At 41.6% G+C, this 27,896-nt stretch overlaps 1 protein-coding gene across 1 annotated transcript; it reads right to left on the minus strand.

Annotated features, from left to right (window-relative positions):
* Nucleotides 1-2,736: 2,736 nt before the first annotated feature.
* olfm3a (olfactomedin 3a) lies at nucleotides 2,737-27,596 on the minus strand (the record flags this gene model as incomplete). The annotated part of the gene is made up of 6 exons (XM_083995011.1): nucleotides 2,737-3,414; nucleotides 5,066-5,172; nucleotides 6,404-6,623; nucleotides 7,597-7,752; nucleotides 8,158-8,301; nucleotides 27,477-27,596. The coding sequence occupies 6 exons, from the start codon at nucleotides 27,594-27,596 to the stop codon at nucleotides 2,737-2,739; spliced, it is 1,425 nt and encodes a 474-aa protein (XP_083851137.1).
* Between the last annotated feature and the right edge of the window lie 300 nt (nucleotides 27,597-27,896).

Consider the following 27,896-nt stretch of genomic DNA (forward strand, 5'->3'; position numbering starts at 1 on the left):
GCTCAGAGCCAACACAGGTGTGATGTGATACAGTGTGATACAGCAGCCAGGGGAACGGATCAGGGCGGTGTGCTGTGTATCCAGCGACAGCCGCTGAGCTTAGATAAAGTTGTGTGTGTGTGTGTGTGGTCATCGTGCATACTCTGATCTGATGCTGCTACTGTTTGCATACGCAGCCAGCTGTCCAATCAGCTACTTGATGTGCTCACGGTGCAGCAGCGGGAGTATCAATACTAATTGAGTTATCTGCATGAGACTTTTTTTCTTTTTTAAATTTAATTAAGAACAAATGATGGGATGTTGTTGTATTTTCTTTTCTTTCTTTTTTACTGTTGTGTAATGCATGTGCTTTTATTGAGTGACACTTGAAGTCTTGGTGAACAGATGGGGAATCAGTGAAAAAAAAGGGAAGACAGAGATGAAGGCTGTTAAAAAAACCCAATCACATAGAGAGGAGAGACATATGTAGGAAGTCACGTATCTGATTTCAAACCACAATGTTGGAGTGTTTCACATTTAAGCTATAGAGGCTTAAAAGCTCCATTCTCAAGCCACAAAAGCTAATCACAAAGCTTTACTTTAATTGCTGCCATGCTGATGAATTATCTCTAGCCTCTGGACATCTTCCTTTGGCTCTCCTCTCTAATTATTTAACTCGCTGCCTTTGTTCACAAAAGAAAATCTAACTTTAGGGTTGATTTAAATGTAAGGCCACAGTAGGGCGTGTCAGCAGCAGGAGGATGATGATGACGACGGAGTAAAGCCCGCCTCCAAATGCATGAGTGTTCGTTTATTTATGAGTTCCCATATAATTGCTCTTTGCCTCAAGGTGTGGTTCATCATTATATGCACATGAAAATGTAACATAACAAATACCATAAACCAAACATCACCGTGCTCTTGAAGATGGAGGCAGGAAATGACAGCGCCGTGAAACATCACAGCAGTAAATTGTCAATTCACACCGAGTGAAAAAAACAACCACGAAGTGGTAAGTATGACACTCCGAAAGAATCGTCGTAAAGCTGTGTGGGAAGTTTTTTACGACTGGTCCTGAGAGCTTGACGCATCGCAACTCGAGAAAACACAAACACAAACAAAACATAAATCTGACAACACGACCAAACACACAAATATTCATTATTACGCCGGAAATCTGACATAAAAATGTTAAAGACCTGCAGAGATGCACTTGTGTGGGTGTATTATAATATATGATGTCTGACAATACTTGTTCATCAAAGTCAAGTTTATCATTTTCTACAGTCCCCTGGAAACACCTTTATGTGTGTTGATGTATTGATCAGGATATTTCCTGATTGTGTGTGTGTGTGTTTTGTTGTTTGGTGTGTTGTGCTCTCAGGGCCACCGTACTTTTGTCCTTATAATAAAAGAACAAAAGTACGGTGTATAACCCAAAGAAGAGACAGTATTATACTCTCTCTTCGTTGGGTTTTTTATTGCTTCACACAATAAAATCCTCATATTGAGCTGCGTAAAACTCACTCCCTTAGAGCTTAGAGATATTGATGATGATGGTGCTCTTCATCATCAGTTTCCAAAACCTGTTCATCGTTGATTTTATTTTGAAATGTGAGTAATATGTGAAGATATTTTATTGACACCGCTAACAGTTTCTGAGGCTCATTGTCTGCCTTTTATGTTATAATTATCATTACTGAACATGATGTATTATTGTGTTTTATATTTTGTACCTCTTTATACTTTTTATTTTTTATTACTATTTATTTTATATAAAGGCTCAGATATTTTTGACTTTTTCGACTTATCTTACCTTTTTTGGACTTTTGATGCACAGATGAGACAAAACTTCTTTGTTAATTTTGGGTTTATATTTAACACACTGGTGTTTTCACAACAAATTTGGTTAAACATCCACCCACAGATACTAAAACCTGAATTTAAGAGATCCAGCGAACACTAACCAGTTTGTTTGTGGCCTCCGATCCCTCGTCAGAAGAGCAGAGCTTCTTCTTCATCGCTTTAGAAGTGCAACAGGTCATGTAGCCAGATCATTTATCTCCCAAAAAGCTCTGAGAGAAGGGAAATGTAGTTTCATTACTCTGGTAGAGTAAGATTATTTAATAATGCTTCATATAATACTTTTATTTTAATGAAAATGTACATATATTCTATGGTTTTGTTTTATTTTTTTTTATAAAAAATACAAATGTTCTTCCTTCACAGATACATACATAACAGCAATATTTACAGGCCCCGTCTTTAAAAGACCGGCAACTATATTTTATAATCAGCTTGTTCTACATGGCAGCTAATATGCAGGAGAGGTTTAAATAGTTTTAAATAGACTTTTAAATAGACAAACAAATCAAACACGGTAAGCAAAACAGAAACACAGCCACATTATAGGGAATCACCGGAGACAAAATGTGGACGTTTCATGCAACAGCTATCAAGAGTCTTTGGCTGGCAGACCCAACACGTAGCAAATAAGGCATACCAGTCTGATCAGCAGCAAAATCTGAAAAGTGTAAAAAAAGAAAAGAAAAAAGTGTAACGAGTTTTCCAGTAAGGTTTCAAGTCACTGGTGTCCATGCTCAATTCAGCCACGAGTTAGGAAAGTTCAAGTAATGGCGTGTAAAGAAACTGTAGTCCGCTTCTGATAAAATAAAAACATGGTGAACTCAGAAGCTCCTCGTGTCACAAAACGACGGCGCTTCGACTTGTGGCTGGGAAAAAAAAGTGGCGTGACGTTTAAGTGTCATCGTCAGTTTTTATGACGTGAAACAGAGTGACGTTAAATATCACCTGGTGTCCGTTATTCCAGGCGTACAGCGCCCTCTCTCTGGGGTTGTAGTCGAGCATGGAGATGTGAAAGTACTGGTTGTGGAAGGGAATGTCTATGTACTCGTAGGACGAAGTCTTGGTGGAGTAGGCGTAGTAAACCTTCGCTCCCGACAGGTGAGAGTTGGTGATGTAGAGCGTCCCGCAGATCATGAACGACTCGCCCGCGTTCCTCTTGGAGTACTCGGTGTTCCACGTCTTCAGCACGTGCAGGGTGTCGGGGTCGATCTGGGAGACGACGACGTTTCCGGCGTTTTGGTTCGTGGCGTACACGACCCACATCCCCAGCTCGTCGGCCATGACGTCGATGTCGGAGTAGCCGCCCCACGTGTACGGGTACATGTTGTGGAAGCCGGCGAACTCCAGCGCCCGCTGGGCCAGCACGGTGCCCGTCTCGAAGCTGTACTTGACGATGATGTTGCTCTGGTACTTGTTGTAGTAAAGCGATCCGTTGTACACGACGTGGTTGGTTCCCTCCCATTTGAACGGGAGGTTGTAGCTCCGAGAAACCGCTCCGGCTACAAAGTCATCCATCGTCTTGTACTCGCGCACCATCTTACTGTTGGTGTAGCTGTCCATGTACCAAACCTGCATTAAAAAGAGACATGTGGACATAAACATCAAAACGTATCTACTAGTGACCAGTTCTTAAGATGATAAAATATAAAAATTATGACATAAAACATCACTACTGCACTTTAAAAACAAATCTAACACCATAATACACATTATCAAATACTAACCCCCTAGCCCTACTTATCCATCATTTATAAAGCATTCTCTCTGCAAGTCTGGATTAATAAAATCATCAATGTGTTTTTTCCCGTATTTTAAACCGTATGTTTTAATGTTCTAATGCTTCCAATTATTACTAGTGATACAAAGGGGAGGCTGCGGGGGGTATCGAGTGCTCGTGATGGAACAAAAAGGTAAACTCCAGGTGATGCAGGGTGCTCTTGAAGCTAAAAAATATCAGAAGAACGAAAAAGCACTGGGCTTCATCAGTCACTCCCTCGCAGGAGCCAAGGATGATGCGTAAAAGCCTTTAATGAATCAGGGCATATTGAAACAGTAGTAAAACCGCCGACTGGTTTCGACCGTCATGGTCTTCCTCAGGGCGTGTCGGAGACGACCAAGACGGTCGACACCGGTTTTACTACTGTTTCAATATGCCCTGATTCATTAAAGGGTTTTACGCATCACCCTTGGCTCCTGTGAGTGAGTGCCTGAAGTACAGTAAGGCCAGGGCTTTTTCGTTCTTCTATTACTGGTGATAATTTGCTTTTATGTAAAGCACACTGAGTTGCCCAAATGCGCTATACAAATAAAGCTGCCTTGCCTTTAAAGGGGACATATATCACTTTTTTAAGGCTCTTTAACATATATTTAGGTGTTTGTCTTGCCTTCCGGCCCCCAAAATGTGAGAATTGACAAAACAAATCTGTAATGTGCAGGTTCCCTAGGTTGAAATCCACGTGGTTTTACGAGCTGTTCCCTCTTCCAGTGATGTAACTAGGTTTTGAATTTGCATAACCCCACCCCTACCTGGTACCAGTAGAAGGGGCGGGGCCAGCAGTGGTTCATTTGCATTTAAAGGGACAGGCACTGAAACCAGCCGTTCTGAACACGGCTGTTTAGAGAGGATGAAAAGAGCTGTGATGTTTGATCCTTGGGGTATTTTTTACCAAAGCATGTCACAGACATGTCTTTAAGACACCTGGGAACTATTTTAATTTGTGGAAAGGGGGCATAATATGTCACCTTTAATGACTGTATTGCCATTAAAAGCATTTATAAAGCAAGCATTATATCAAATACAAACAAGTTATTCCGGAGATGTCAGTGGTTCATACTTTAAGCTCATTTATTAAGTATATAATTGCTTTACAAACTATTTAGATGTACAGTGATGATTTAGACTATGGTAAGTGAGAGTGTTAATAGGTGTTTTATTATAGAGGAACTTATTAATCCAACATTTATAACTGTGTTTATCTTAATGGCATGCATCAAATTAGTATCAGTGTAGCAAGAATGCTTTATAAGTAACATTTAATAGTAAGTAATTATCATAAAGTGTTACCACTCTCCTGTTATAATGAAACTACTCCATGGCAGTCAGTGTCGGTGTTGTCTCCAGCTGTTGTTGTGTTATTCTCACATCACAGAAATCACACACACACATACACACACACAACACACAACACAACACAGGCAGTCCCCTGCCTCCATAACTCACCCTGTTGTTTCTGGTAGATGCTAGAGGATCAGTCATCCATGCCCCAAACCGGGTTCCAGATGTCTTTATTGTAACAGGTCCAGTGATTTTCATTAATTTCCCACACGCTGTTAATAAAGAAATGCAGCGATAAGATGTGCCGTGGTGGTTTTTGTCTCTAACTAGATTTCTCAAGCCAATTTCATGCCTGTGCCACCAGAGAGTGTGCCCTGTGTGCATACTAAGATAGCACTGGCAGCAAGCTGCTTTATTTAACTTGAAGCACAATGGTGCAACCACTGTTTGTAGCTAAAAGCAGCTCAACTTTCTTATGTTTCTGTCCTGTGTTATTTCCCTCAGCACAGCTCCAGGCGTAAATATGTAAAAAAGCTCTTTGTATAGAGTAGACAGACCTACAAGGAAGTTGTTATTGAGTTATGAACAAATTATTTTGGTTAACTTAATCAGATTTAGTCTTTAATTAGAATAAAATGAAAATATCTGCAGCACTGGTGAACATCAAACTGTGAGAAACATAGAAACTGTAATTATGGTTTTCACAAAACATCGACATCATATTAATGAGTCACTTTGTCTCTTCAGTGTTTATTCTTAATTAAAGAGACTTCAAAAGTAATCGGTGGACTAATTACTGACCTGCTGACTTCTGTGGTGTGAGCTGTGTTTGTAGATAAAGAAAAAGCATCTTTGTCTGCCCAATACCTCAAATGTTGAGCTTTCTGTTGCTTTTCTTTTTCAGGTTTTGCCTTTTTTTTTTTTTCATGTCAATGCACCAAACAGTTCTTGCTTTTTTCCCCCTTCAAATACATAAGCTGAATCGAGATGAAAATGTGCTGCCATTAAACACTGTTTTCACTTATTTATTTAATTATTTATTTTTTAAGAGAACAACAAATTTTTGGTGTGGGATGTGAAGGCGAAATACAAAAAGAAAAGCAGAGCGGCGGCAGAAAGCAGCTTTGAAAAACTCTTTCTTGTGGTCTTATGTTGAAAACCAGAAGAAAGCCTGTCAAAGATGTACAATTTAATCATTTTTATTTACAACTCCTCTAAGACTATTTCCCTCTGTGAGCAGGAAAAAAAAAAACAACAACAATAAACCGCGAGGACAAAAAGTTGTTGCTATGGCAACAATAGTGTAGCTCTGAAAATTCAGCCACTTGTGCTAAAGTTTTTTTATTTTTTTTATTTATTTCCTGCCAGTGCTATCTAAAGAAGAAGCGGAAGAAGAAGGAAACATGCACACTTGAATTATTATTAGTTTACAAAAATACAGCAGCTCAGATAACAGTGAAATTAAGTGTCACTCATCTCATACGAGCAGCGTTCACAACTCACTTAGTTTGCCCATGCAGCTGCGGAGCCTGTTGTCCAAGCGCAGGACTCGCTGGTAGAGCTCGTCGTAGTCGTAGGCGCCGAGTTCCTCCTGGATCCCCGTCAGCACCGCCGACAGGTTCTTGATCTCCTCCTTGAACTGGGAGATGAGCGCCGCATCCATCTTGTACTGCTCCAGCACGGGGATCAACGGCTTCAGCTCATCCATCTTGTCCTTAAGCTCCTGCGACGTCGCAGCGTGACAGCGGCAGAAAATGGGAAAAAGAAACAGAGAGAAGAGAGAGAAAGGATGTGGGGGGAGAAAGTTGTGATGGTGCACTTTTTAAACATTCATTTGTTTGTGGTCAACCGTGGATTTATTTATATCTGCTATCCCTGACACAGTAGAAGTTGTTCCATGCTGTTTCTTTTTTCCTAACTCCTTCAGTGTGCAGCAACTTGCCACACCAGAGATATCCCTACTCCCACTCCAGCTGTGCAAGTGAGATCCAGCAGCAGCAAAACAGCCTCTAAAACAGCCACAGATGGAAAAGCTTTCCAAATTAAAGAGCCCCTGAACACTTTGTTGTGCACACACTCTTTAGTTTCTTGTTTACATAAAAAAGTCCACGCACTGACAAAGCATCTTTTCCCTCACCTATGGCACTTTACCAAAGGGGTAGAAGCCTGTCTGCCAGATGGAAGTGGATGTGGATGAGTATCTATATTATATAGGTTTCCATTTACAGGATTTATAGGGCAATGCACAGCTCAGAGAGTGTTGGTGGTTACCCACCAGAGAATAGAGGCAAAATGCACATTTCTATTCATCTGCAGCATGTTATGTTTCTGTTGTTGCATTTTTATTTTTTTGTATATTCGTATATGTTTTTGAATCTACATCATTTCTCCTAATGGAAATGTTTCGCCTCCCTTTGCCCCATACGTACCCATTACAAATAACACTTTCTGCTTTTAGCATCTGATTCAGACCATTATTTTGCCGATAGCTCTATGTTTTTTTGGAATGTAATTAAGAAAAAAATAAAAAATAAAACCCTGAAAACAAAGCTGATTTATGCTCAAAACTATGTTTAGGCACTCGTGTAATCAATACTGCATAAAAGCAATTCAGTAAAGGAATAAAAGGTAAATAGAAAAGATCCTTTTGAACTTTTGATTAAAGCAGTCCTGTGCTGAACTCGGCTGAACCGAACCTGGAAGTTCCTGGCCATGATGGATTTCCTGTCATCCTCAATCTGTCTGAACTTGGTCCTCAGGCCCTTCATCTGGTTCTCCATCTTCATGACATATTGGAAATCCCTCTGAGTTCGCAGGTTCAGCACCTCGATGGACTGAGACATGTTCTGCACCTAGAGTGAAAAATAAGGGAACGTGGTAAATAACAGAGTTATCACCATCGCACTAATTGGGACATTTTAGTTGTATGGTATGTTTAACTCTACAAGTGAATACACGCCCCGCTCGCTTCTCTCGTTCCTTTCACCGCAACTAATTGAAAGGCACTTTGATGGCTTCTCCCTGGTGAACCTGTGTGTGAGCCTGAATGTATAACAAGCCATTGTTGAGGGAGAACAAACGTGGCACCGCCTTAACAGCAGCAGTGCAGCAAAGTACCTAAAAAGAACAATAAAGCTTTACTCCTCCATCATGCCCGCCTCTAACAGTAGAGAGTCGACTATGTGTGTATGTGTGGCTCAGTGTGTACAGTACATGCTGCTGCACTCAGGTGGCGAACACCTTGTGCTTGTGCTTACCTTCTCTAGTAGCTGGCGCAGCTGTCTGCTCTTGGCATCTCTGGAGCACAGGCTCTGTTCCGGTGCCACCACTGTGCAGATACAGCGCCCGTCAGCATCCTGGGCAGAGCTGTACACCTGCCAGCCCTCCTTCGGGGCAATAGTCTGCAGGTGCAACCAAACACACACTGAGGTCAGACTCATATTAGATTAAGTCGGTAATTCACTGTTTACAGGTGATGCTGGATCTTCTCTGACAACTGTAAGAAGCTCTAAATGTAGCAACAAAGATTTATCATTGTTTATTTATAGGATCCCCGTATTCTTCCTGGTGTTCCCCAATGCAATTAAAAAGAACATAGTACGTACCTCATGATATACCCAAAAGGTCTAATCTAAACCTCATTATTAGGTACAAAAAATACATACATCATCATTGCATACATCACATTACATTACCAAAACAGTTCAACCCACAAATAATTCCCTACAATAAATTATTATGCGTAATCTATATTTCTTATTCATTGAATTTACAATTTATTTAAAAAGTCTATTACTACCTTTTCAAAAATGTGTTTTGAGGTACTATTTTTTGATGTTATTAGGTAATGTGTTCCATCCTATAATGGAACAGTATGTTTTAAAAAATTTGTTCTTGGTTTAGGTGTCAGTACTGTAAATGATCATATCTTGATTGTCTGGTTGCATATTTGTTGACATTACTGGTGAATACTATCTGATCTGAGGAATATTGTGTTTTTTTTTATTATTGTTAATCAAATTTCTCATGAAAGATGTGCAGCTTCAGACACATTAAAATAATAGCACATACGCTGCCCAGCCACTTTATTAGGGAACACCTGTTCAACTGCTTGTTAATGCAAAAATCTAATAGACCAATCGCCTGGCAGCGACTCAACACGTTGAGGCAGGTAGACGCGGTCAAGGTGATCTACTGAAGTTCAAACTGAGCATCAGAATTGGAGAGGGAGGGAGATTTAAGTGACTTTGAATGTGTCGTGGTTGTTTTAGATGCTGTTCCCCTGGGGTTTTCATGTGCAACCATCACTACAGAGAGTGGTAGAAAAAAAGAAATAAATAGACAGCAGGTCAGCTCTCTGGGTCAAAATGCCTTGTTGATGCCACAGGTCAGAGGTCAGAGGTCAGAGGAGAAAGGCCAGGCTGGTTTGAGCTGCCAGAAAGGCAACACAACAACAACCACTTGTTACAAACAAGGTCTGCAGGAGAGCAACACATCGAGCCTTAAAGCAGCAGCAGAAGAACCACACCGGGCTCACAACTGGAAACTCGAGGCTACAATTCACACAATTTCACCAAACCTGGACAATAGAAGAGTGAAGAAACATTGTGAGACTGGGTTTCTGTTGCAACATTGAGGCGGAGGGGGCAGAATTTGCCTTTAAAGCCTGCATGGATCCATCCTGCCTTGTATCAGTGGTTCATGTTGTGTAATGCTGTGGAGGATATGTTGTTAACACACACTGGGGATGTGAAGCCGAGCAATTCAATACGGACAAAAACCTAGGAGGAATGTTTTTGGTGACTGTTTGTTCTTCGTACATTACGCGTCTGATAGGTAGAAAGTATAAAAGCTACATCTAAACACACATGCAGAGATGAAGGTTCAGTAGTTGGCCCACTAGGTTTGTTGTGTTTATATTTCACATGTGGTGCGTATTCTGAATAAAGCCTTTTACTTTTCAGGTGCAATGCTTTTAAGATAAACATCCATTTCCTCACGCTTGTTAGTCAACCTCCAGAGAAGTACATTAGCTGAACTTAAAACCGTCATTACAAACATTTAAGGCGCCTGGATTTCTGGCACATTCTCCTTCTGAGCACATGTGAATACATTTGGACCAAAAAGCTTTAGGGGAAACTCACAGTTATATGGAGAGAGAAGGTTTCTTTAGCAGGAGGTGAGAGGAGCAAGGCCGTATCTCAGCTCTGGATTATGGGCATAATTTATAGGCATGTGGCTGCCTCCACTCTAAAATGCCTGCAGGCTGTCTGCCCCTGCGCTTGCAGATTTATAACAGGTAGCTCTTGTTCACGGTATTGTATTATATTGCATTGCTTTGTAGCACCGTGAGAAAGGAGAAAGGGAAAGTTTGCTGGGCTTCTATCCGACTGTCGGGGATCAACAATTTTGTGTGTGTCTGCAAACTGCCCCCTCACTAACTACAGAGCCCCGGGCTATTTTCTGATCTCAGCGTCGCCTCATACACCACAGTCATCCATCTTGTCATCGCAATAGAAACGCCTCACACTACCATACCATCTTATACTTTACCTTACTCCTTAGAAGTGACATCCATCTATCATCTATCTATCTATGGCACATTACTTTTTATTAGATTACTAGATTATCTTTCTTATAACATGCTTGAGTTTCATATTTCATTTCTTGGAAGAAATTTGGTTTTTGATTATGTTCTTCATGGGTGAGGTTTTCATATAAGCCCTTTTGGGTTTCATATCTCCCCTTTGCACATCCCAATCACAATGATTGTTTTATACTATATTAAATTAAATGTTAATATGAAATGTTCGTGCAAAATAAAATACAATTTAATTGTATGATGACAGTAAAATAAACCTTTCCTGTTGTACGTGTTGCAGAAGTTGTCGAAGTTGAGTTATGAACTTTTGGTAACTTCAAGTACTTTTCCTCAGTTATTCATCAGACCTGTGGCCATTTACTTTCTAGCAATAGTGAGATTTTGGCTGACGCTTCAATCACACAAAAACAGACAAACAAGCCCGAGGACGCCTTTGTATTCATATAAATATTTATGTCCTGTTGCCACCAAGGACTCTGCTGCTAAACTTTGTCATCCACTATAATCCCAGTGGCGCAGGAGGAGAAGTTTATGAGTTGAACAGGGGGTTACGTACATGTATGTATATTAACAATAGCTTAAAGAAGAAAGAAAGAGGGACAATGCTGACAAAGAACAAAAAAGAAGACTCGACTGTCGATTAGAAAAAGAGGCATGGAGGTAAAAGAGCATGCATGGAGCCAGATATACGACCACAGAGAGGTACAAAGACAAGCGAGCTCAGGATGATGAGATGAGGTGAGGGATAAACAGAGAGGGCGCCAACGTGTCCGGACGACAGAATGAGAGGAGAGAGAAGGGGAGAGGAACAGAGTGAGGGAATACATAGAGTTAGCCTCACAAGCATTGGCAGTCAAGTCCATCTCAGTGATGCTGACTTATTGATTAAAAGTCACTCACTAATGCATGACAGCGCACACATGAAAGAGTGCAACCAGCTCTGCACAAGCTCCGGCTCACATGCTTCATTTGATTAGAGTAAACTGTGGCTGTTTCCTACCTGTGCAGGAGGGGCTGGGGGGGACATTACGTTTCACTCTGTGTGCACACTTGGACAATATTGTATTTTATTTATGAAACTCTTGCTCGTTGATGAGGCGAATGCTTTGCGATATTTTTCCATCTCGCACGATGTTAGATGGAGGATGATCGGGCTCCAAGGCTACAATGGTTTCACAGAGCTGAGAGCCAAAGTCTGGTCATTAATCATCCCCACAAAACAGCACAGAGCAGCTCAAATCTCTCCCCGGCCACCCGGCAGGGTTCTGCTCTCTGCACACGTATCACACACACATGCATGATTGGTTACATATAGAAAGCACCACGCACACACAAACACACACACACACACACACACAACCACAACCAGTTTACATGAAACACTCACGTCTCTCTTGGATTTGCCAGGATTTGACTCAGGAAAGCTGATATACAGCACGCATCAATATGTTTTTAAGATGCCAATAAACAACATTTTGTGCCAGTATTCAATATATCTGGAACCAAAACTAGAAAAGAACAGTGAAATGTATCACTCCTCCATGGTTTATCAAAAAATAGACACTCTGGTGTTTATTTTTTATTATTTAACTATTGCAATTACAATTTATATTATTGTTTCATTATTGCTAAATTCAACTGAAAACTGGAGTTATAAGATCTTCAACTGCAGATGTAATGCAAAACAATGTCTGTGCAACCTTGCAAAGTGTCAACATGTCTCCTTCCTTGACAGAATAAAAACACAAGTTTAAGTTATTTTTCTTGAAGATTTGTGAGTTTATTTTTCCAAAAACTGTGACTTTATAATGTCAGACTTAATTTTTTCTGGTAAATCTGTGACTTTAAACTTTCAGCTCTTGTTAAGAGGACCTGCAATGGCCTTCGGTTCCGCGTCCAGTGCGACCAGGCTGTCATACATCATACAGATATGATGACCTATATAACTGTCTGTTAACTTTACAATCATTAAGTCACCCAATTCAAAAACGTACCATGAGTATAAATCACACCTGCAGCTCATGACCTGTTATCACCTTGTTATTAGCTTTTGGTTTTCTTTGGTTTACTTAACTTCTCAGCTCTTCACTTTCCACCAGGGAGCAGCTCTCACTTGGCTGCACAATAGAAATTAAGACATGCTTAATATAGTTTAGGTTTGAGACAGTTCACAAAGTAAAACTCTGCAAACAAAAAACCCCCCAGAAACTTAAATTTCATTAAATCTACAGTGAATTAGAGTGCAGCGTGTGTAGTCTGAGCTCTAAATCTCCCTTCCCGGGGGTTATAGAGACAATATTTTCATGCTGTATCAGACTCAGACAGATCAGATGTGTATCTATATTTTATTGCAACTGAAATTGTTTTTTTTTTTTTTACATGCTTACCGGTACCTGCTGAACTATCCATCTCCCACACAAGTCTCTGCTCTTTCAACATTACAGATCTTAAAGAGTTTGGTTACTTCTTATACTATACTACCTTGAAGGTCTCATATTAAAAAAAAAGTGAGATTTCCATGTCCATGTCTTTTTTTTCATAAAGCAGGTCTGGGTGCTATATTAAGACTGAGAAAGTATCAAAGCCTCAGTCCACAGAGAAATCAGAAGAGAGGATCAGAGCCTCCTCCTCTGATTGGCTCAACGACCTGTTGTCACTGAGCCTCCAGGGAGAAGCCGGAGATAGGATGTAAAAACTACACTGAGATGGTTTTTCTATCTTAGAAACATTCATATATCTTCTTATTGATCAAAACATCAAATAAAACCACAGAAAGTATAAAAATACAGAACCTTTAAGGCTATTTTTTTTTTTTTTTTTTACATCTCAATCTCTCCGTTAGTATCTGTTTCTCTTTTGAACATGAATTGCTTTCGGGTGATTTTGTTTAGCACTCTGCTAGAATCACTATCACCGATCAAGCTGCACTTTAAATTGCGGCTGCCCCAACTCGGCCTGACCTGGCCAAGAAAGCCGTAACCATGACAGCGGGCGATGCTGAACATGTGGATGTTGCTGGAAACAACATCTATAAATTGTAAAAACGTGGCTTCTTCACACTCTCCATCCTCAACCCTGCAGCACAGAAGGAAGAAGTTAGACGCCAAGGATGATACATGATTTTTTTGTGGGAGGTTGTGATGTCAAAGTGAAGATGACCTTTGACCTTATGGATAGAAAAGGTCACCATATCATCCTATTACATGTATGTTAAATTATGTCATAATAAGCATTTAGATCTTTGTCTTACAAGCAAAAAAAAAAGGTTTGTGAGGTCAATGCAACCTTCACTTTTGGCCTTTCAGAATCAGTTTCATTTTCTATGTATGTGAACCTGCATGAGAGTGAGACATACAGTACAGTCAACATAAGTAATATTTGCAGCCATACAGCAGGAATCCCTAATTATCAACACAATCTGATATGAACTGATCACTTTTATGTGTTACATAACAGAAACAGTGCAGTGTGACACAGAGGGACAGGTCAGAGCGTAACACTGCCCAACCTTTTGAAAAACAAGCCTCCACTCAAATGATCCAATATAACTCACTGATGTATAGATTAGACAGTCTAGCAGTCCCCAATAATGAATGATCATGACTTTGTTACTTTTATTGCTGCACACAAGGTCGGTACGACTCCTACTTCCTATTAACGTTGGACTTTTATGAGGCAACCTGATTGAACTGCGAATTCACCTTTTTCATGCCTCAGTGAAACCATTTACAGTTTTCTACACGACGACAACGACGAACGCATCAGTCACTGACAACAAGAAGTGGCCGACACATGACGGGGAAAACTTATTCAGAAATTATTGATGAGGACGCCCCAATCTGTTTTTTTGATTGGTACCGATACCGATCAGATGTGAGTGAGATCAACAGATCTATGGCTGATAACAATAATTTTTACTTTGCATTGCGAATCGGTTCAACATGGCCGACATGTTTCGTTTTGGTGCCTGTTGTGCACCTGCAATACACAACATACAGTCATTCTCTCACAATAATATTAACCACAGCTGATCTGTGATTAGAATCAATAATTCCTATTTATCAATCAGTCAGGGAATACCTTATTATTTACACAGTCCGACATAGTATCATTGTCTTGTAGACAGCCTCAGGTCATGTGTCTGTTGTGTAGTTGAACTCACTTTTTCAGTCATGCTGCTAGTGTTGTATCTCAACAATTATGTGATGGATTGCTTGCTATATTTCATTATATTTATTAGGGCTGGGACGATATGCTTTTCTCCCGATTCGATTCTTCTACAAGTTTTTGGATGGCGATTCGATTTAAATTGCGATTCTTTTTAGTCTGCTTTTTTAACATTTATCTGCACACAAATACTGTAGGAGCCTATAAATTAACATACTCCATTATAAAGTGAACTTAAACCCTTTTCAAAAACCTGTACTCTCTGTATGTAAAAAAGGCTAACAAATGCACATTGCACAATATTTAAAAAAAAAAAAAAAAAAATCGTCAAAAAAGATATTGCGATATTTATGTGAATCGATTTTTTCTCCCACCCCTAATACTTATTTTACACATTTGTGGTCCACAGAGGATAAAGCCTAATGATTTCAGTGATCCCCTGCAGCTCCACCTACAGGTCAAACAGTGATATATCCCATCTTCCACTTGATGGATGGAGACAAGCTCTTACATGGACAGTTACTGTACTGTACAGTTCCCATGGTGATAATGCTCTCAGCTCACAGATGCACAAAAGACTTGACTTTTCTAATCATGGATCACTCGATATAAACATACATGTTCAGCCTTGTTTGTTTGCATGTATCTAAGCAGCATAAACAACAGCGGTAATGGATTCCTCCCTGTTCATGATATGACTCATGCTCTTCCCAGCAGACATGTTTTTCCTGTCAATTACACACCTAATTGAGTTCATTTTCAGTTTTGTTATTCTGTCAGGAACGTGTATTTTTCCTTGGCTGTCACACACAAACACACACACACACACACACACACACACACACACACACACACACACACACACACACACACACACACACACACACACACACACACACACACACACACACACACACACACACACACACACACACACACACACACACACACACACACACACACACACACACACACAAAAGTAGCATTAGCTTTATCCTGATGAACCTGTTGGTGGCACTGAGCTAAAGACACAGCGGGTCAATGACAGAGTGAGCGTGAGCAGATTAAACAGGTTAATACTGGAGTGATACAGTTAAGACCGAGTTATTTAACGGTGGCAGGGAGAATTAGCCTCTGCCTTCGGAGCCGTGACTGAAAAAACACAGTTGCAAAGCGAGGGATATTAGATAGTGTTGCTCTGTGCTTTATTTTTTCATGCACATCATTTGGTTCCAGTTAAGAGAGCCTTGTTTGATCCTCTTGTCCGTTTGTTTTGCAACAGAAAAGATTATTCTTTTCTGTCAATATTGTTCCCAATTTCAGATAAATCAGCAGCTTTCATTCTGAGCATGCTCTGGATTGATACTTTAGAATAGCTTGAATACATTTTCAGTTTGCTTTCCCACTATGAATATGTATTTTATACATTTCTGGATATTTTCTGCACCATTAATCCTCACAAAAACCTCAATAACATTTCTGTGCCATCACTGCACTCACGATTTGATAGATTCTGCTGCTCTTTCACTCTTGCATGCAAAGCTAGTTGGACTCTTGCAGAGAAACGACTGTGTTTAGTGCTGTTTGGGAGGGGGTAGGGGATCTGTTTTAGGTTCTGCCAAGATTCACAGCGAGTTCATATATACTGTAGCTGGCTGCACCGTAAACTAATCTCCACCCCGCTGTGTAAAGCCTTGGTCTCTTGATCTAATTCCTTTTGCCAGTCTCATAATGGTTGATTCCATTTGCTACACTGCAGCAGTATGAAATCTGCCACTGTGAGTCACTCCCAGGAGGGATAGCACAGGTGAGAGGCTGGGGGCTAAAAAATTAAAAGATTGTCAGTGGCAATGGCAGAAATCTGTTAGAAATACATACAGCCTGGATACTCCACACTCACTTCTTCACTGGTTGGTGTGGATGCACTTTATTTTTTTCCAATTGAACCCGGCTCTGACGCTTCCTCCTCTTTAATTACATGAAACAAAAATGTAAAATTACATCACTTGAGTCTGGTAATGAGGTGCAATAACGTTAATGATTTTTGTAAAAGCGCGTTAACCTAAAAAAACCTGTTAGTGAATCATCTGAAAGTTGCAGCGGAGCAGCTGCAGCAGAAAGGGAATAAATGACAGTCTGAGATTTATGGATATTTCTCACTTTGCCTCTGCGCTCTATAAAAACTCACAACGTCTCCGTCTTGTGACCTGTCGCCGACTCATCACACATCAACCTCAGACTGAACATGAAGCAAAGTGTGCTACGCTCACTGTTAAAGGCTGTTTACACTCATAGACTATCAGGTTAAGGTGAGAGTTGATCATTTGGTTCCACCCCTGATAAGAAACAAGGAGGAGCTCAGTCTGTTCAGGTGATGTGCTTGAACTGCAGTTATGCATGGGAGTGGGACATGTCACACATAGTGATTGGTAGCCAGTTGTGTTGAATGTACATTCAGCACCACCTGTGGGATTGTCTGCTGCTGTGGAGGACTTCTCTCCTCCACCCTCACACACACACACAAACACACACACACACACCTGTGGAGCCTAGAGCTGAAGGTTAGAACAAGTTTACACACAAACAAACACAGAGTGTCGGCAGAACGAGCTCGTTACAGCTCGGAAGTTGTGATGGTAACTAACTGGAGGGATGTATATTTCAGAGGACGGATGTAAAAATTCAAGAAACAATTTTGATTTGACGCAAGATTAGCAATGCCCTCGAGTGCCGGATGAGTCATCAAATGTCTGAAATCATTTTACAGGATGTAAACAGTTGTAGAAATGCTCAGATAATAACTTTCTGACATGAATTTGGCAAATCAAGGTTTGAAATGGAAAAAATATCAACAGAAAAATTAAGAATTAGCATGAATGGAATATAAACTGCATTGAGTTGGTAACAAGTTAAGAGTTGTCCATGTTGCCAGATAGACTTCACACAGGTCCTCCTACCATAAGCAGAGTCCAGAGTGAGCTCAGTGTCTCTGTCTGCAGCTGCATTCAGATGAAAGTGCAGGTATCAGACCGACTGAGCCTGCGATGTAAAAAAAAAAAAAAAGAAAAGAAAAAAGAAGCACACTTTCCATTGCAAGTCGATGCAGTTACATGTGGGACACCACAACAGCCCAATGAATAATGATCATGCGGCCAGCTCACCAAAAATAGTCGCATATGCAACCATTTTGTTGGCAGTCTGGAGCCCTGATACATGATGAGAGGTAACCAGCTCCCTCAGCAGCAGCAGCAGCAGCAGCAGCAGCAGGAGAGGCTGCAAATGGGCGTCTGGTATAACTGTATAATGGGGCTGCTGTCTGTGAATGACTCTCAGCATTCACTCATGCTTTTACCACTCTTTGTCACAACCGGACCTCTCTGTCCATTACATTACAGAAGAGCAGAGCTGCCGATTAAGTCGCTTTTCACCGTGCTCATGTTCTGTCTCTGCTTTGCTTTGAGTCGGCCTGTTTTTCAAACCCTGGATCCGCAGGTTTTAAATTGGACTTTTTTCCTGACAGTAAAGAAAAAAAAAAAAAAAGCCTGGTTAATACATTTTGAAACGAATCCAAGTGCCGGCAAAAGCCAACAGAAGTAAATCTCCCATCACAACAATGCTGCCGTCCTGCCTGCCACAGACAAAGACCTAAGCAGATGCTATCTATCCCATCATCGATCAACCTGTCCAAACAAGAAGCCACCAAGGTATTGGAGGCAAGTGAAGTGGAATGCGCATGTCGGTACTGTAACTGATGATCATACTGTTTAAATGAGTTAACATTTTAGCTCTAATGGCAGAAGACGGGGGTGAAGGGGGGGAAGATGAACTCGCATGTGCAGCCAGCTCTGTAACCCGGCTGATGCAGACGTCCAGGACAGAAATGACAAATGGCAACACCTCTAAACGCAGCAGCAACAGCAATCCTGGCAGCAATAATCCCGAGGCCAGAGAGGTCCCAGACAAAGCTACTGACAAAGAGATGCTGCATACTCTGCAAGGAGGAGGAGGAAGAGGAGGCAGAGGAGGAGGGGGGGCAGCGAAAAAGAGAAAGCCATCTTTTCTCTAAGATGTGACTGTGATGAAAAGCGGGCAGGGAGATTAATTTCCTAGAGGCGTGACACCTTCTTGCCTTTTTTGACCCCGGCGAGGAGCAGATTGAATAGATAATTCTGCAGGAGCTCGGCACATTCTGCCCCAGACAGCCTCCTCAATGAGCTCCTGCATTATCTTGTTCACACCCTCGTGCTTCTTCTCTATAGGGCGTGCTTCAACCAGTCTTCTGACATAACAAGACGACACGTCAGTCACAAGCCACGCCGAGGATGATAATGAAACAGTCATCAAACATTATCGGTGCAGCAAAAGGCAGTGGACAGCTCCCGGCCACACTGAGTGGCACATGCATGCACAAGCAGAATACTAAGCAGCTGCGACAGTGCTCCCACATAAAGTTATGACTCAGTGTGCAGAGATAAAGTCAGGTTTGAGAACGTCGAGAGCGTCAATGATTTTTTTTTTTTTTTACCTCTGTTTCCTGTCATTAGAGACTTGTCCACAGAAGTGTCCACATTCAAAGTAATGCGTGAGTGGGAGTGGGGTAGATCAGTGCAGCCGAAATTAAAAATCCACAGGATGATGAGGTGTCTGAGCTGGTGAATACTGGTGCATTTTGATTTTTCAAGCCCCCTCATCTGAAGCATTACCCTTCTGGGATACATTTTTTTACCCGAGGAGACTCCGTAATTGGAATTTTTACTTATTATTTTCGTAATTGTGGTGGAGCAGTCTGCCGGGATAAGCACCCTTCTTTAATTCATGCGCAAATTAAATCTGTGTCACCCACATGCACATGTCTTGGCAGCTTCTCTGGGTAAGTGTTTGTAAAGTAAGAGCACGCTCATTAGTAGTGCATAAGAACCTCAACAGATTTCAAATCTTGGAAAAGGACACTGCTGCCATATTAATTAATGTCACACAATCTGCAGACTTAGACAAGGTCACATGTTGCAAATCGTTGCAGCAAAAGGCAGTTCACCTAATTCTTTCTTGCTCTTTAACAACCTTTGAATTTCCTCCCCGCTAATTATGCTCGGCGGTGTTGTCAGCGTGCCGAGATGTTAAAGCTGCGTTTCCACTTCAGCCTGCGCGTCCTGATGTGGCAGAAGCAAGAGTGAGTGTGTGAGTGTATGTGTGTGTGTGTGTCAAAGATTATGCATAACTTATGGATGTACAGTGAGGTTTGTGCAGCAACAGGCAGCAACTCCAATTATAAGATCTACGTGGATAAAACCGTCAGAATTGAGCTTTAAACTGCTTTAAGACACCGTAACATTGGTATGGTCAGTGCACTCAGGAGCCGCTTTGAAGTTACCCTGCAAATTATTTGCTTCTGCTTTTCTTAAACTTATTTTTTATACTTTAACTCCAGTTAATGACTTCAGCCTCACAGCAACTTCCTGCCAACGCTCCGAAATTTGTCCATTCAGATAAATGGGCGAGTGCTGTAAATACAGTATAGCAGCAGGCTAACTGGTTTATGGGCTTTCTGAATGTCTATAGAGCTGGTAATGGGTCACATTTCTTCTCCTTGAATAAAGAAAATGGTATTTACAGTTGCAATATTAGACTGGTATTGATCTTAACTGGACCTGAGCTTTAGAAGAAAGCTGGGAATTTGGCTTCTTTTCACATGAATTGACTTTTTATTATTATTATTATTATTTGTGGGATCAAATTCTATTTCCCTGCCATAGTTGCACATCAACAATGCTTTCAACACACTCACACACAAACACACATGCATACACACACACACCCTCCAAGCGGCTGACTGCCACTGGAGCGTTCGTCATGTGTAGGTGTCACGCTGTGATTAAACAGAGCGGACGAGACCGATGGACAGACAGACAGACAGAACATGTCACTTGATTCAGTTTCTTAAGCCTGCTGCTTTTTTATGGTTATAAATAGCAGTTTGAGCCCGAAGAGGGACATGAAGGGACAAAAACAACAAGGAAAAGAGAGAGGGGGAGAGCAACAGGTGAACAGGAATAAAAAAAAAGTGAGAATTGTTAAAGGGATAGTTCAACATTTTGGCAAATTGGCCCATTGCCATAATCGCTATAGTCATAGCAGTAGGTTCATTACCTTTATTTGTCGGTGTAAGCTATTTTTAGAACGGCGGAGCGAAGCAGCAGGCTGCTCAGGGCTACGCTACGGAGGCTAAAGGAATTTCTTGGTTTCCCTCATCAAACTCATTACATACAAAATCCCAAAACTCCAAAACGCTTTCGTGGACAAGTTGTGAGCTGCACATTCACCACGCTATGAGATAATAATGGAACGTTACGAAACGGAGCCGTTTTCGAGGTAAATACAGGGTAAATACAGAGTCTGCTTGCTGAGAAACTGTCCCTGAACGCAACACGCATCAGCTGTTTTGCATGAATTTACCTCTAAAACAGCTCCGTCTCGTAACGTTCCGTTATTATCTCATAGCGTGGTGGTTGTGCAGCTCACAACTGGTCCACGACAGCCTTTTGGAGTTGTTTGGTTGTGTATTTGATGAGTTTGATGAGGGAAGCCAAGAAATAGCCTCCATAGCATAGCCCTGAGCAGCCTGCCGCTCCGCTCCGTCGTTCTAAAAATAGCTTACACCAACAATTAAAGGTAACGAACCTACTGCTATGACTATAGCGATTATGGCAATGGGCCAATTTGCCAAAATGTTGAACTATCCCTTTAAGGAACCGCTGTCAACAACTGTCTGTGAACGCCTCTTTGATGATGTAATACAATAAACCTACAGTATTCATATTGACTACGCTACAGCCAGTAGGGAAACTCCATCACTCAGTCAGTCAATCATATATTCAGTCACACATGTTGGGTCTGGTTCCTCTGTTGCAGCCACCCAGTGAATAAACACTGCAGATGTGCACACAGCTGTATGTGGACTGAGTCCCACTGTAATGGATAAACTGCTCATTGATTAATCTGCTGTGTTTGCATTGAGGCGACATCACCCTGACATCCGCCCACAGCTGTTACCCAGCATTCACTCCCCCCACTCCCACCCCAACTAAAGCACAATCCACACACCGTACACACTCCACTTCCACTTTCACAGAGATACCATCTTTTCCACAAACAACAAACAAACTGAGCTCAGATCAGTCAGTTTGTCCCTCTGTTAGATGCTGGAGTCAGCTGGCCATGAGGCATTATAGTCCTGTAAACAGCAGCAGGTCCACTCTAACTCTTCACCTCACAGTGAGTCAGAGGGACTCATGCAGCAGCTGTCATCACGTTGATTTTAACTGAAAACAACCGTTCTGTGTTCATTGGATTAATGTTTCACACATCACGCAACCAAAACTAAACCAAACCACTGCAGGCACACAACACTGAGCAAAGATCAACATGTTTGCATATTGAGAAAAGGCACAAAATGCAAAGATGGAGCTCTGGACTTCAGGCATTGATACTGAAATATTCAAATACGTGTATTATTATCATTGATTGTCCAGGCCAGTGGCTTTTATTAACAACTTCTGACTTTGCTTCATATGTTTATGTACATCTACACTTTTCTCTTGTTTGTTATTGTTGATTGTGTTTTGAATTCTCTTCACCTTTGGAAAAAAAACACTTTGTGCTTTTGCCTGTAAAGTACTCTACAAATAAAATGATTGTTGTTATTATCACTCTGTGGAAAAAAACAAACAGAACTCGACATTTCCCATTTTTACATGGTGATTTCTAAACTAAATTAAGAAAACAAACATAGTTTAAGTGGATGGTAAAGAAAAAGTACTGTAAGTTGAAGTTTGTCAGATTTACAGGTAACCAGTGCACCGATGTCACCTAATACAGGACTCAGTAGCTGTGTCCTTAAATTCAAGACCAATCCTATTTCTATATTTACATTGTTGCTGCAGGAATCTTCAGCTGGTTGTAGCTCTAGGATGGATACATACTTTATTTAGCAGAAATACACATTATCTTTAAACCATGACCTCAGTCTTTCAGCACGATTTCATGTGTATTGACACGTGAACTGCAATATAAAGTGCCCTTTTGCAAGATTTCCTATGGAAATTGTAGTAATTGTAGTAGTTAAATTGTAGCTACCTGCCAACCATTGTATTAATTGGTCATAATTTCAGTCAGGAACACAGCGGGGTTTTCGGCTTTACATGAAAGGTCTGCCTTTGTCTGCAATTACCTGAAATCACTGTGTTAAAAATAATAGGTGTTAATCTGCAGTGACTGCACACGTGCTGTGTGAGAGAACAAAACCTGCCTGCACTTAGTTAAGAAAGTTTGTGTTTACTCTACCTTTAACTCAATTTAAGTTTTCCGGTAGCTCACATCAAACTCTCTGCTGCAGCGCTTCGCTCTCCCTCTGCCTTTCTGTTTAAAGCTACTTAATAAGTTATATTGCATTTTATCTTGGCTACTAAGAAATTAACAAGCACAGTGTGTAATTATCTCTCTGGCTGATTGAGTACAGTATAAATTCAGTGAGCCCACAAATGTCCTCCATTCCTCTCCGGTCCGGCCTTGCAGCTCTAATCCAGTGATATGTGTCTGCTATGGAGACCGCTTCAGCTGTAATTATAGTAATCATAAGGGAAACAGAGAGAGAGAGAGAGGACCATAACTATGCCCCTGGTAGTTTCAACATCATGTCTCAACTCCTGTAATTATGCTTATACTATTATTAACACAACTGCATTCACCCAGAGGAGTGAAAACGAGCTGCAAACAAGGGAGAGTCATAATAACCGCACATAGGAAAAAAAAGACCAGTGTTTCACAGCTTTACATATTAATAATGCCTGTGTTGATGTGTTATCTGTTGGGAGGGAGCGGGTCTGTAGTGCGGAGTGTGAGGCCAAAGCAGCACAGATGTAAGAGCAGTAGAGTAAGTAGTGGTTATCAGTCACTGTCAGCGCGTATAGACATCTTATTACTACTGAGCAGGATGTTCACAAAGTGGTACCGGCCCCCTTGCCGAATTAACCCATCGCCGACCACAAACTCAGAGGAAGTGACAGAAAACTCATCACAGCCTCTCACACACACACACAAATACACACACACAGTCCAATGTCTTCTCTGTCCGTCCAAGCAGGAGGCGGCGTATATATATTTACCCCGCTGCTGCTGTAAACGATTCACATCCATCATCGGTGGACTAACTTTCTTTATTTCCAGTCCATCAGCTCTGACAACCCCTCCTCCCCTCCCTCTCTCCTTGGCTCCAGACGTGAAACACGCTGCATCACAGTTAATGAATCTGCCGGCAGTCTCGCGGCTGGATGTTTGCTTTGTTTGTGTGTTGACACATAGTTAGAGGGTGTCATCTTTAATTTGGCCTCTAGTGGGGAAACGTGACATGAAATATGAAACATGCACCTTTTTTTTTTCTTCTTTTTTTTTTTGTTCCTTGCCGCCACCCAATCGCTAAATGGTTGTGTGCATGTGCAGGTGTGCGCCCACAGCATCTCTCATCTTTTAATATGGAGTCTGTTCCAGAAAAATTCCCCACCAAGGCTGAGCGTGTCAGCCGACATAAATGCGAATGCACACCGGGAACGGATTTCAAACAAGCAGGAGACGACATCCGCCCCTGGCAGACAACACGTCGGCTCAATGGAAACATCAAACAACGTATTTCCATGCTTGATCATGTGAGTGATTAACGATCAACTGTATACGACATAGTAACATTTCCTCAGCAGGAGTTTCCTCAGTCTCTGCAGCTGAGATCGCATTTCAAATAAAACTTTTCATGCATGATCAAGAGTCTGATTACAGGACCTGAAAGCTCTCAACAGAAAACTGTAACTCAATAAACTGGTAAAACTATAAGCATTTAGAGTACAAGTGCCAGAGTGGATGTGGGTGTTTGTGTGTGTGCATGTGTGTGTGTCTGTGTGTGTGTGCCTGCCACCTACTCACAGCAGCCAACACAGAAGACAAGTGCCCACACAAAGCTCCATCATCCCACTGGTGATGCAACCCAATCCCAGAGTGAAACTGTTCACAAACATTTCACATTCATCTCAGTCTCAGTGCAGCCGCGAACTTTGTCTGTTGTTTAACCGCTGACATGAAAACACTTTGAAGAAAAAGACAAAGGAGTTTGCACCTGTTTGCTGTTACTGGCAGCGTAAAAACCAAATCAGTTGCTTTAAAATCAGTTAAAATGCTTCGAGTCGCACTCTGTCTTACACATTTGGTCATTAATTTCAGTGATAATTGAAGTTCAAGTGCACCTTAAAAGGTCGAACTCATCACTATGGAAGTGTTATAGATGTGGAACTGCAATGGCATGAAAACAAATGACCGAATCGATAAATAAATAAAGAAGCAATACCTGTTAAATAGTGGAATTACCAGATCATAAAAGAGTCAGTCAACATAAAAGATGAAGAGATTTAATCTAAAATCCACAAATTATCTGTGATGTGTCTATATTTATTAGGGGGTATTGATACACTAAAATATTGTGATATTTTATGGCGAGATCGATTCTTTGAGGTGCTGTTGCGAACTTGCAATATATTTTATCAATAATTTACAGTGGTTTTGTGTTGGATTTGAGCCTCCAACCGATGGAAATCCCTTTGGTCAGATTGCACAAAAACCAGTACTATGATGAAACAGAAATGCAAAAATAAACTGTATATTGTTTGATGGCTCTTTATACTTTGAGATTTTTTCCTATACAACCCTGACCCCAGCCTTATTCCTACACATCTGGGCTGACATGAGAGTCCTGGTGTCTATGAAACCTCTGCTGCTCCTCCCTCAGGTGCTCAATATGACGTGTAATCATAGAACATAAATTCAAGTCATCATTTTGATCATGATGAGGGTAACACGGCGCCGACAGCAGCCCACTGTGTAATTACTCAGCTGGCCCATAAAGGAAAACTACTGTACACTATGCAAATATTTCATTAGGGATCCGTTGTGTACACTGCAGAGATAATACGTGCCACAAAGAGGAATCCACCACACCATTAGCCACCGCCGCCGGCTTTGGTGCTAACCTGTGGGTGTAAAGAAACAAAAAACGGCACCAACAACACATTAAGTTAAATGCCAAGAAGCAGCTGCTGCTACGCCGTATGAAAATGAGCTGTGAAAAGGGTCAGACCGTCTGTGAGTGACAGCCTAATAATTTCCATCTTAGTGTGAGGCCACAGAGAGGGTTTGCCTTTGCAGATCATCTTTAAACCCTGAAGTAGAAAGGGCCATTGGGGGCCAATGCCGGCAAAATTTACATGCAGCTCTCACTCCGACGGCAACATCTCCCCCTCCTCATCCATCAATGGCAGCAGTGAAATTCATTGATTCAATCACAAACAGATGAGAGAGATAGAAGCTGAGCTGAATCGGGGGTAATCACAGGAAACACGGCTCTGAAGCAGAGAGGAGGTGACGCCTCTGTAAACACAATTATGCAAACATGTCTAGAGCAGGCATGCAGAGCGATCATCTATTACTTTTTCAATAAACTGATAAAGGTGTAAAGTGCCAAAAGTGAAGTGACAGAGGAGGAGCTGTAACTGGGAGACATATGGTGTTTCAGCTCAACAGATAATGCTGATGGATCAATTGATGGATGGATGGATGGATGGATGGATGGATGGATGAATGGATGCGTGCATGGATGGATCTCAGACCTCTGAATGAAGCACTATGAGCTGTTGAGTGCACTCTACTGGAAACAAAAAACACTGCGCGTGAAAGACAGGAGAGCGTTTTCTCTCCCTCTCTCTGAGCTGCTGCAGAGTCAGAGACAATGAGCAGTGAAGTTTCAGCACCACAGAGTGAACAGCTCCACAGCCTCAGCACCACCACAACACACACAGATTTATCTGTTAATTATCAGAAACCACAGACGGAGTTCAGTTATTCCATCTTTACCTTGGTTCAAAACAACTCACTGCACATACAAGTCCATTTCCCACCCAAGCTGCTTAAAGTCAAGCATAAAGTCAAACCACATCATATGAAATTCAGTCAGGAAACATATGGAAACAGAAACATCACCATCTATTAGAGTGAAACCATCGGTAGCCAATGTGCAGTCTTATGCACACACAATATAGCAGCACCAGTTTGTTACCTTGCAAACAAGTGTTTAAGGTAAATTGATGGTTAACAGGTGATTAGTCACAGAAAGAGACAGAGACAGGAGATGTTGGATTTCTGCAGGAACCTGAATTTGCTGCAGACAATTACGCAATGCTTTTCAAGAAAACAGAGACGCTGCTCCGGTGTTGCGTTCACGGTGGCTGCTGCTTCACTACTTTCCTTTTTTTTTTGCCTGGCTTCACAAAACTGCGATGCCATATTTTGTTGCTTGTTTAGCTGGAAAAAACAGTTTCCCCGATAATAAAAAAAAAAACAGGTTTTATTTGCATCACAGTGAGTGAACAGTCTGAGGGCTGCAGCCACTGTTCAAAGTTTAAAATTAATAGTTGAAAATCGGATACGTGGATTAAACCAAAGCCGAACTGTTGTGCATTACGTGCATTTGCAAAGCTGCTTAGATCTCATCTAATTAAAATTTGCGTTCCTGATAAGAAATGAGGCAAAGTTCAATTGTCGGACTTTTGAGTCAAGGAGAGTCCGCACATGAACGAGAGGCACGTAGCGGGGCGATGGTCCTCAAACCCGAGTATCTACGACAGCTGCTGATAGAGGATATACAGCCTCGGTCTGAGAGGAAACAGGTGGTGGAGAAGGAGTGGAGAGAAGGAAAGAAAGAGAGGAGGAACTCACCATGGAGGGGTATAATCCGAAGATGGTGAGGGAGAGGACGGGGTACAGGACGCTCAACAGGACCCGCATGCTGACGCGCTCCGGCCAGCCACTTTTCTCCAGGGTGCAGTCCTTTAACATAGAGCTCCGGTCTTGCTCTTTCTCACTCTTTCTCACTCTCTCTCTCTTTTCTTTTCTCTTCTTTTTCTTTTCTTTTTTTTTTAGATGTCTTTATGGCTGTAGACCCGCAGAGAGAGCGCGGCACAGCGACCACACGTTCAGCAGCATCACACCCACCGATCCCCGGTGCTCCGACTGAGGGCAGTGCCGAGGAGAAAAGTTTTGAAGCAGGAGGAGGAGGAGGAGGAGGGAGGGAGGAGGAGGAGAGAGGGCTGAGACAGAGAGGGGGGGGGGAGGAAGGGGAGAGGGTGGGGGGTATTC

The sequence above is a fragment of the Trachurus trachurus genome (genome assembly GCF_905171665.1).
Source record: "Trachurus trachurus genome assembly, chromosome: 20".
Lineage (NCBI taxonomy): Eukaryota > Metazoa > Chordata > Actinopteri > Carangiformes > Carangidae > Trachurus > Trachurus trachurus.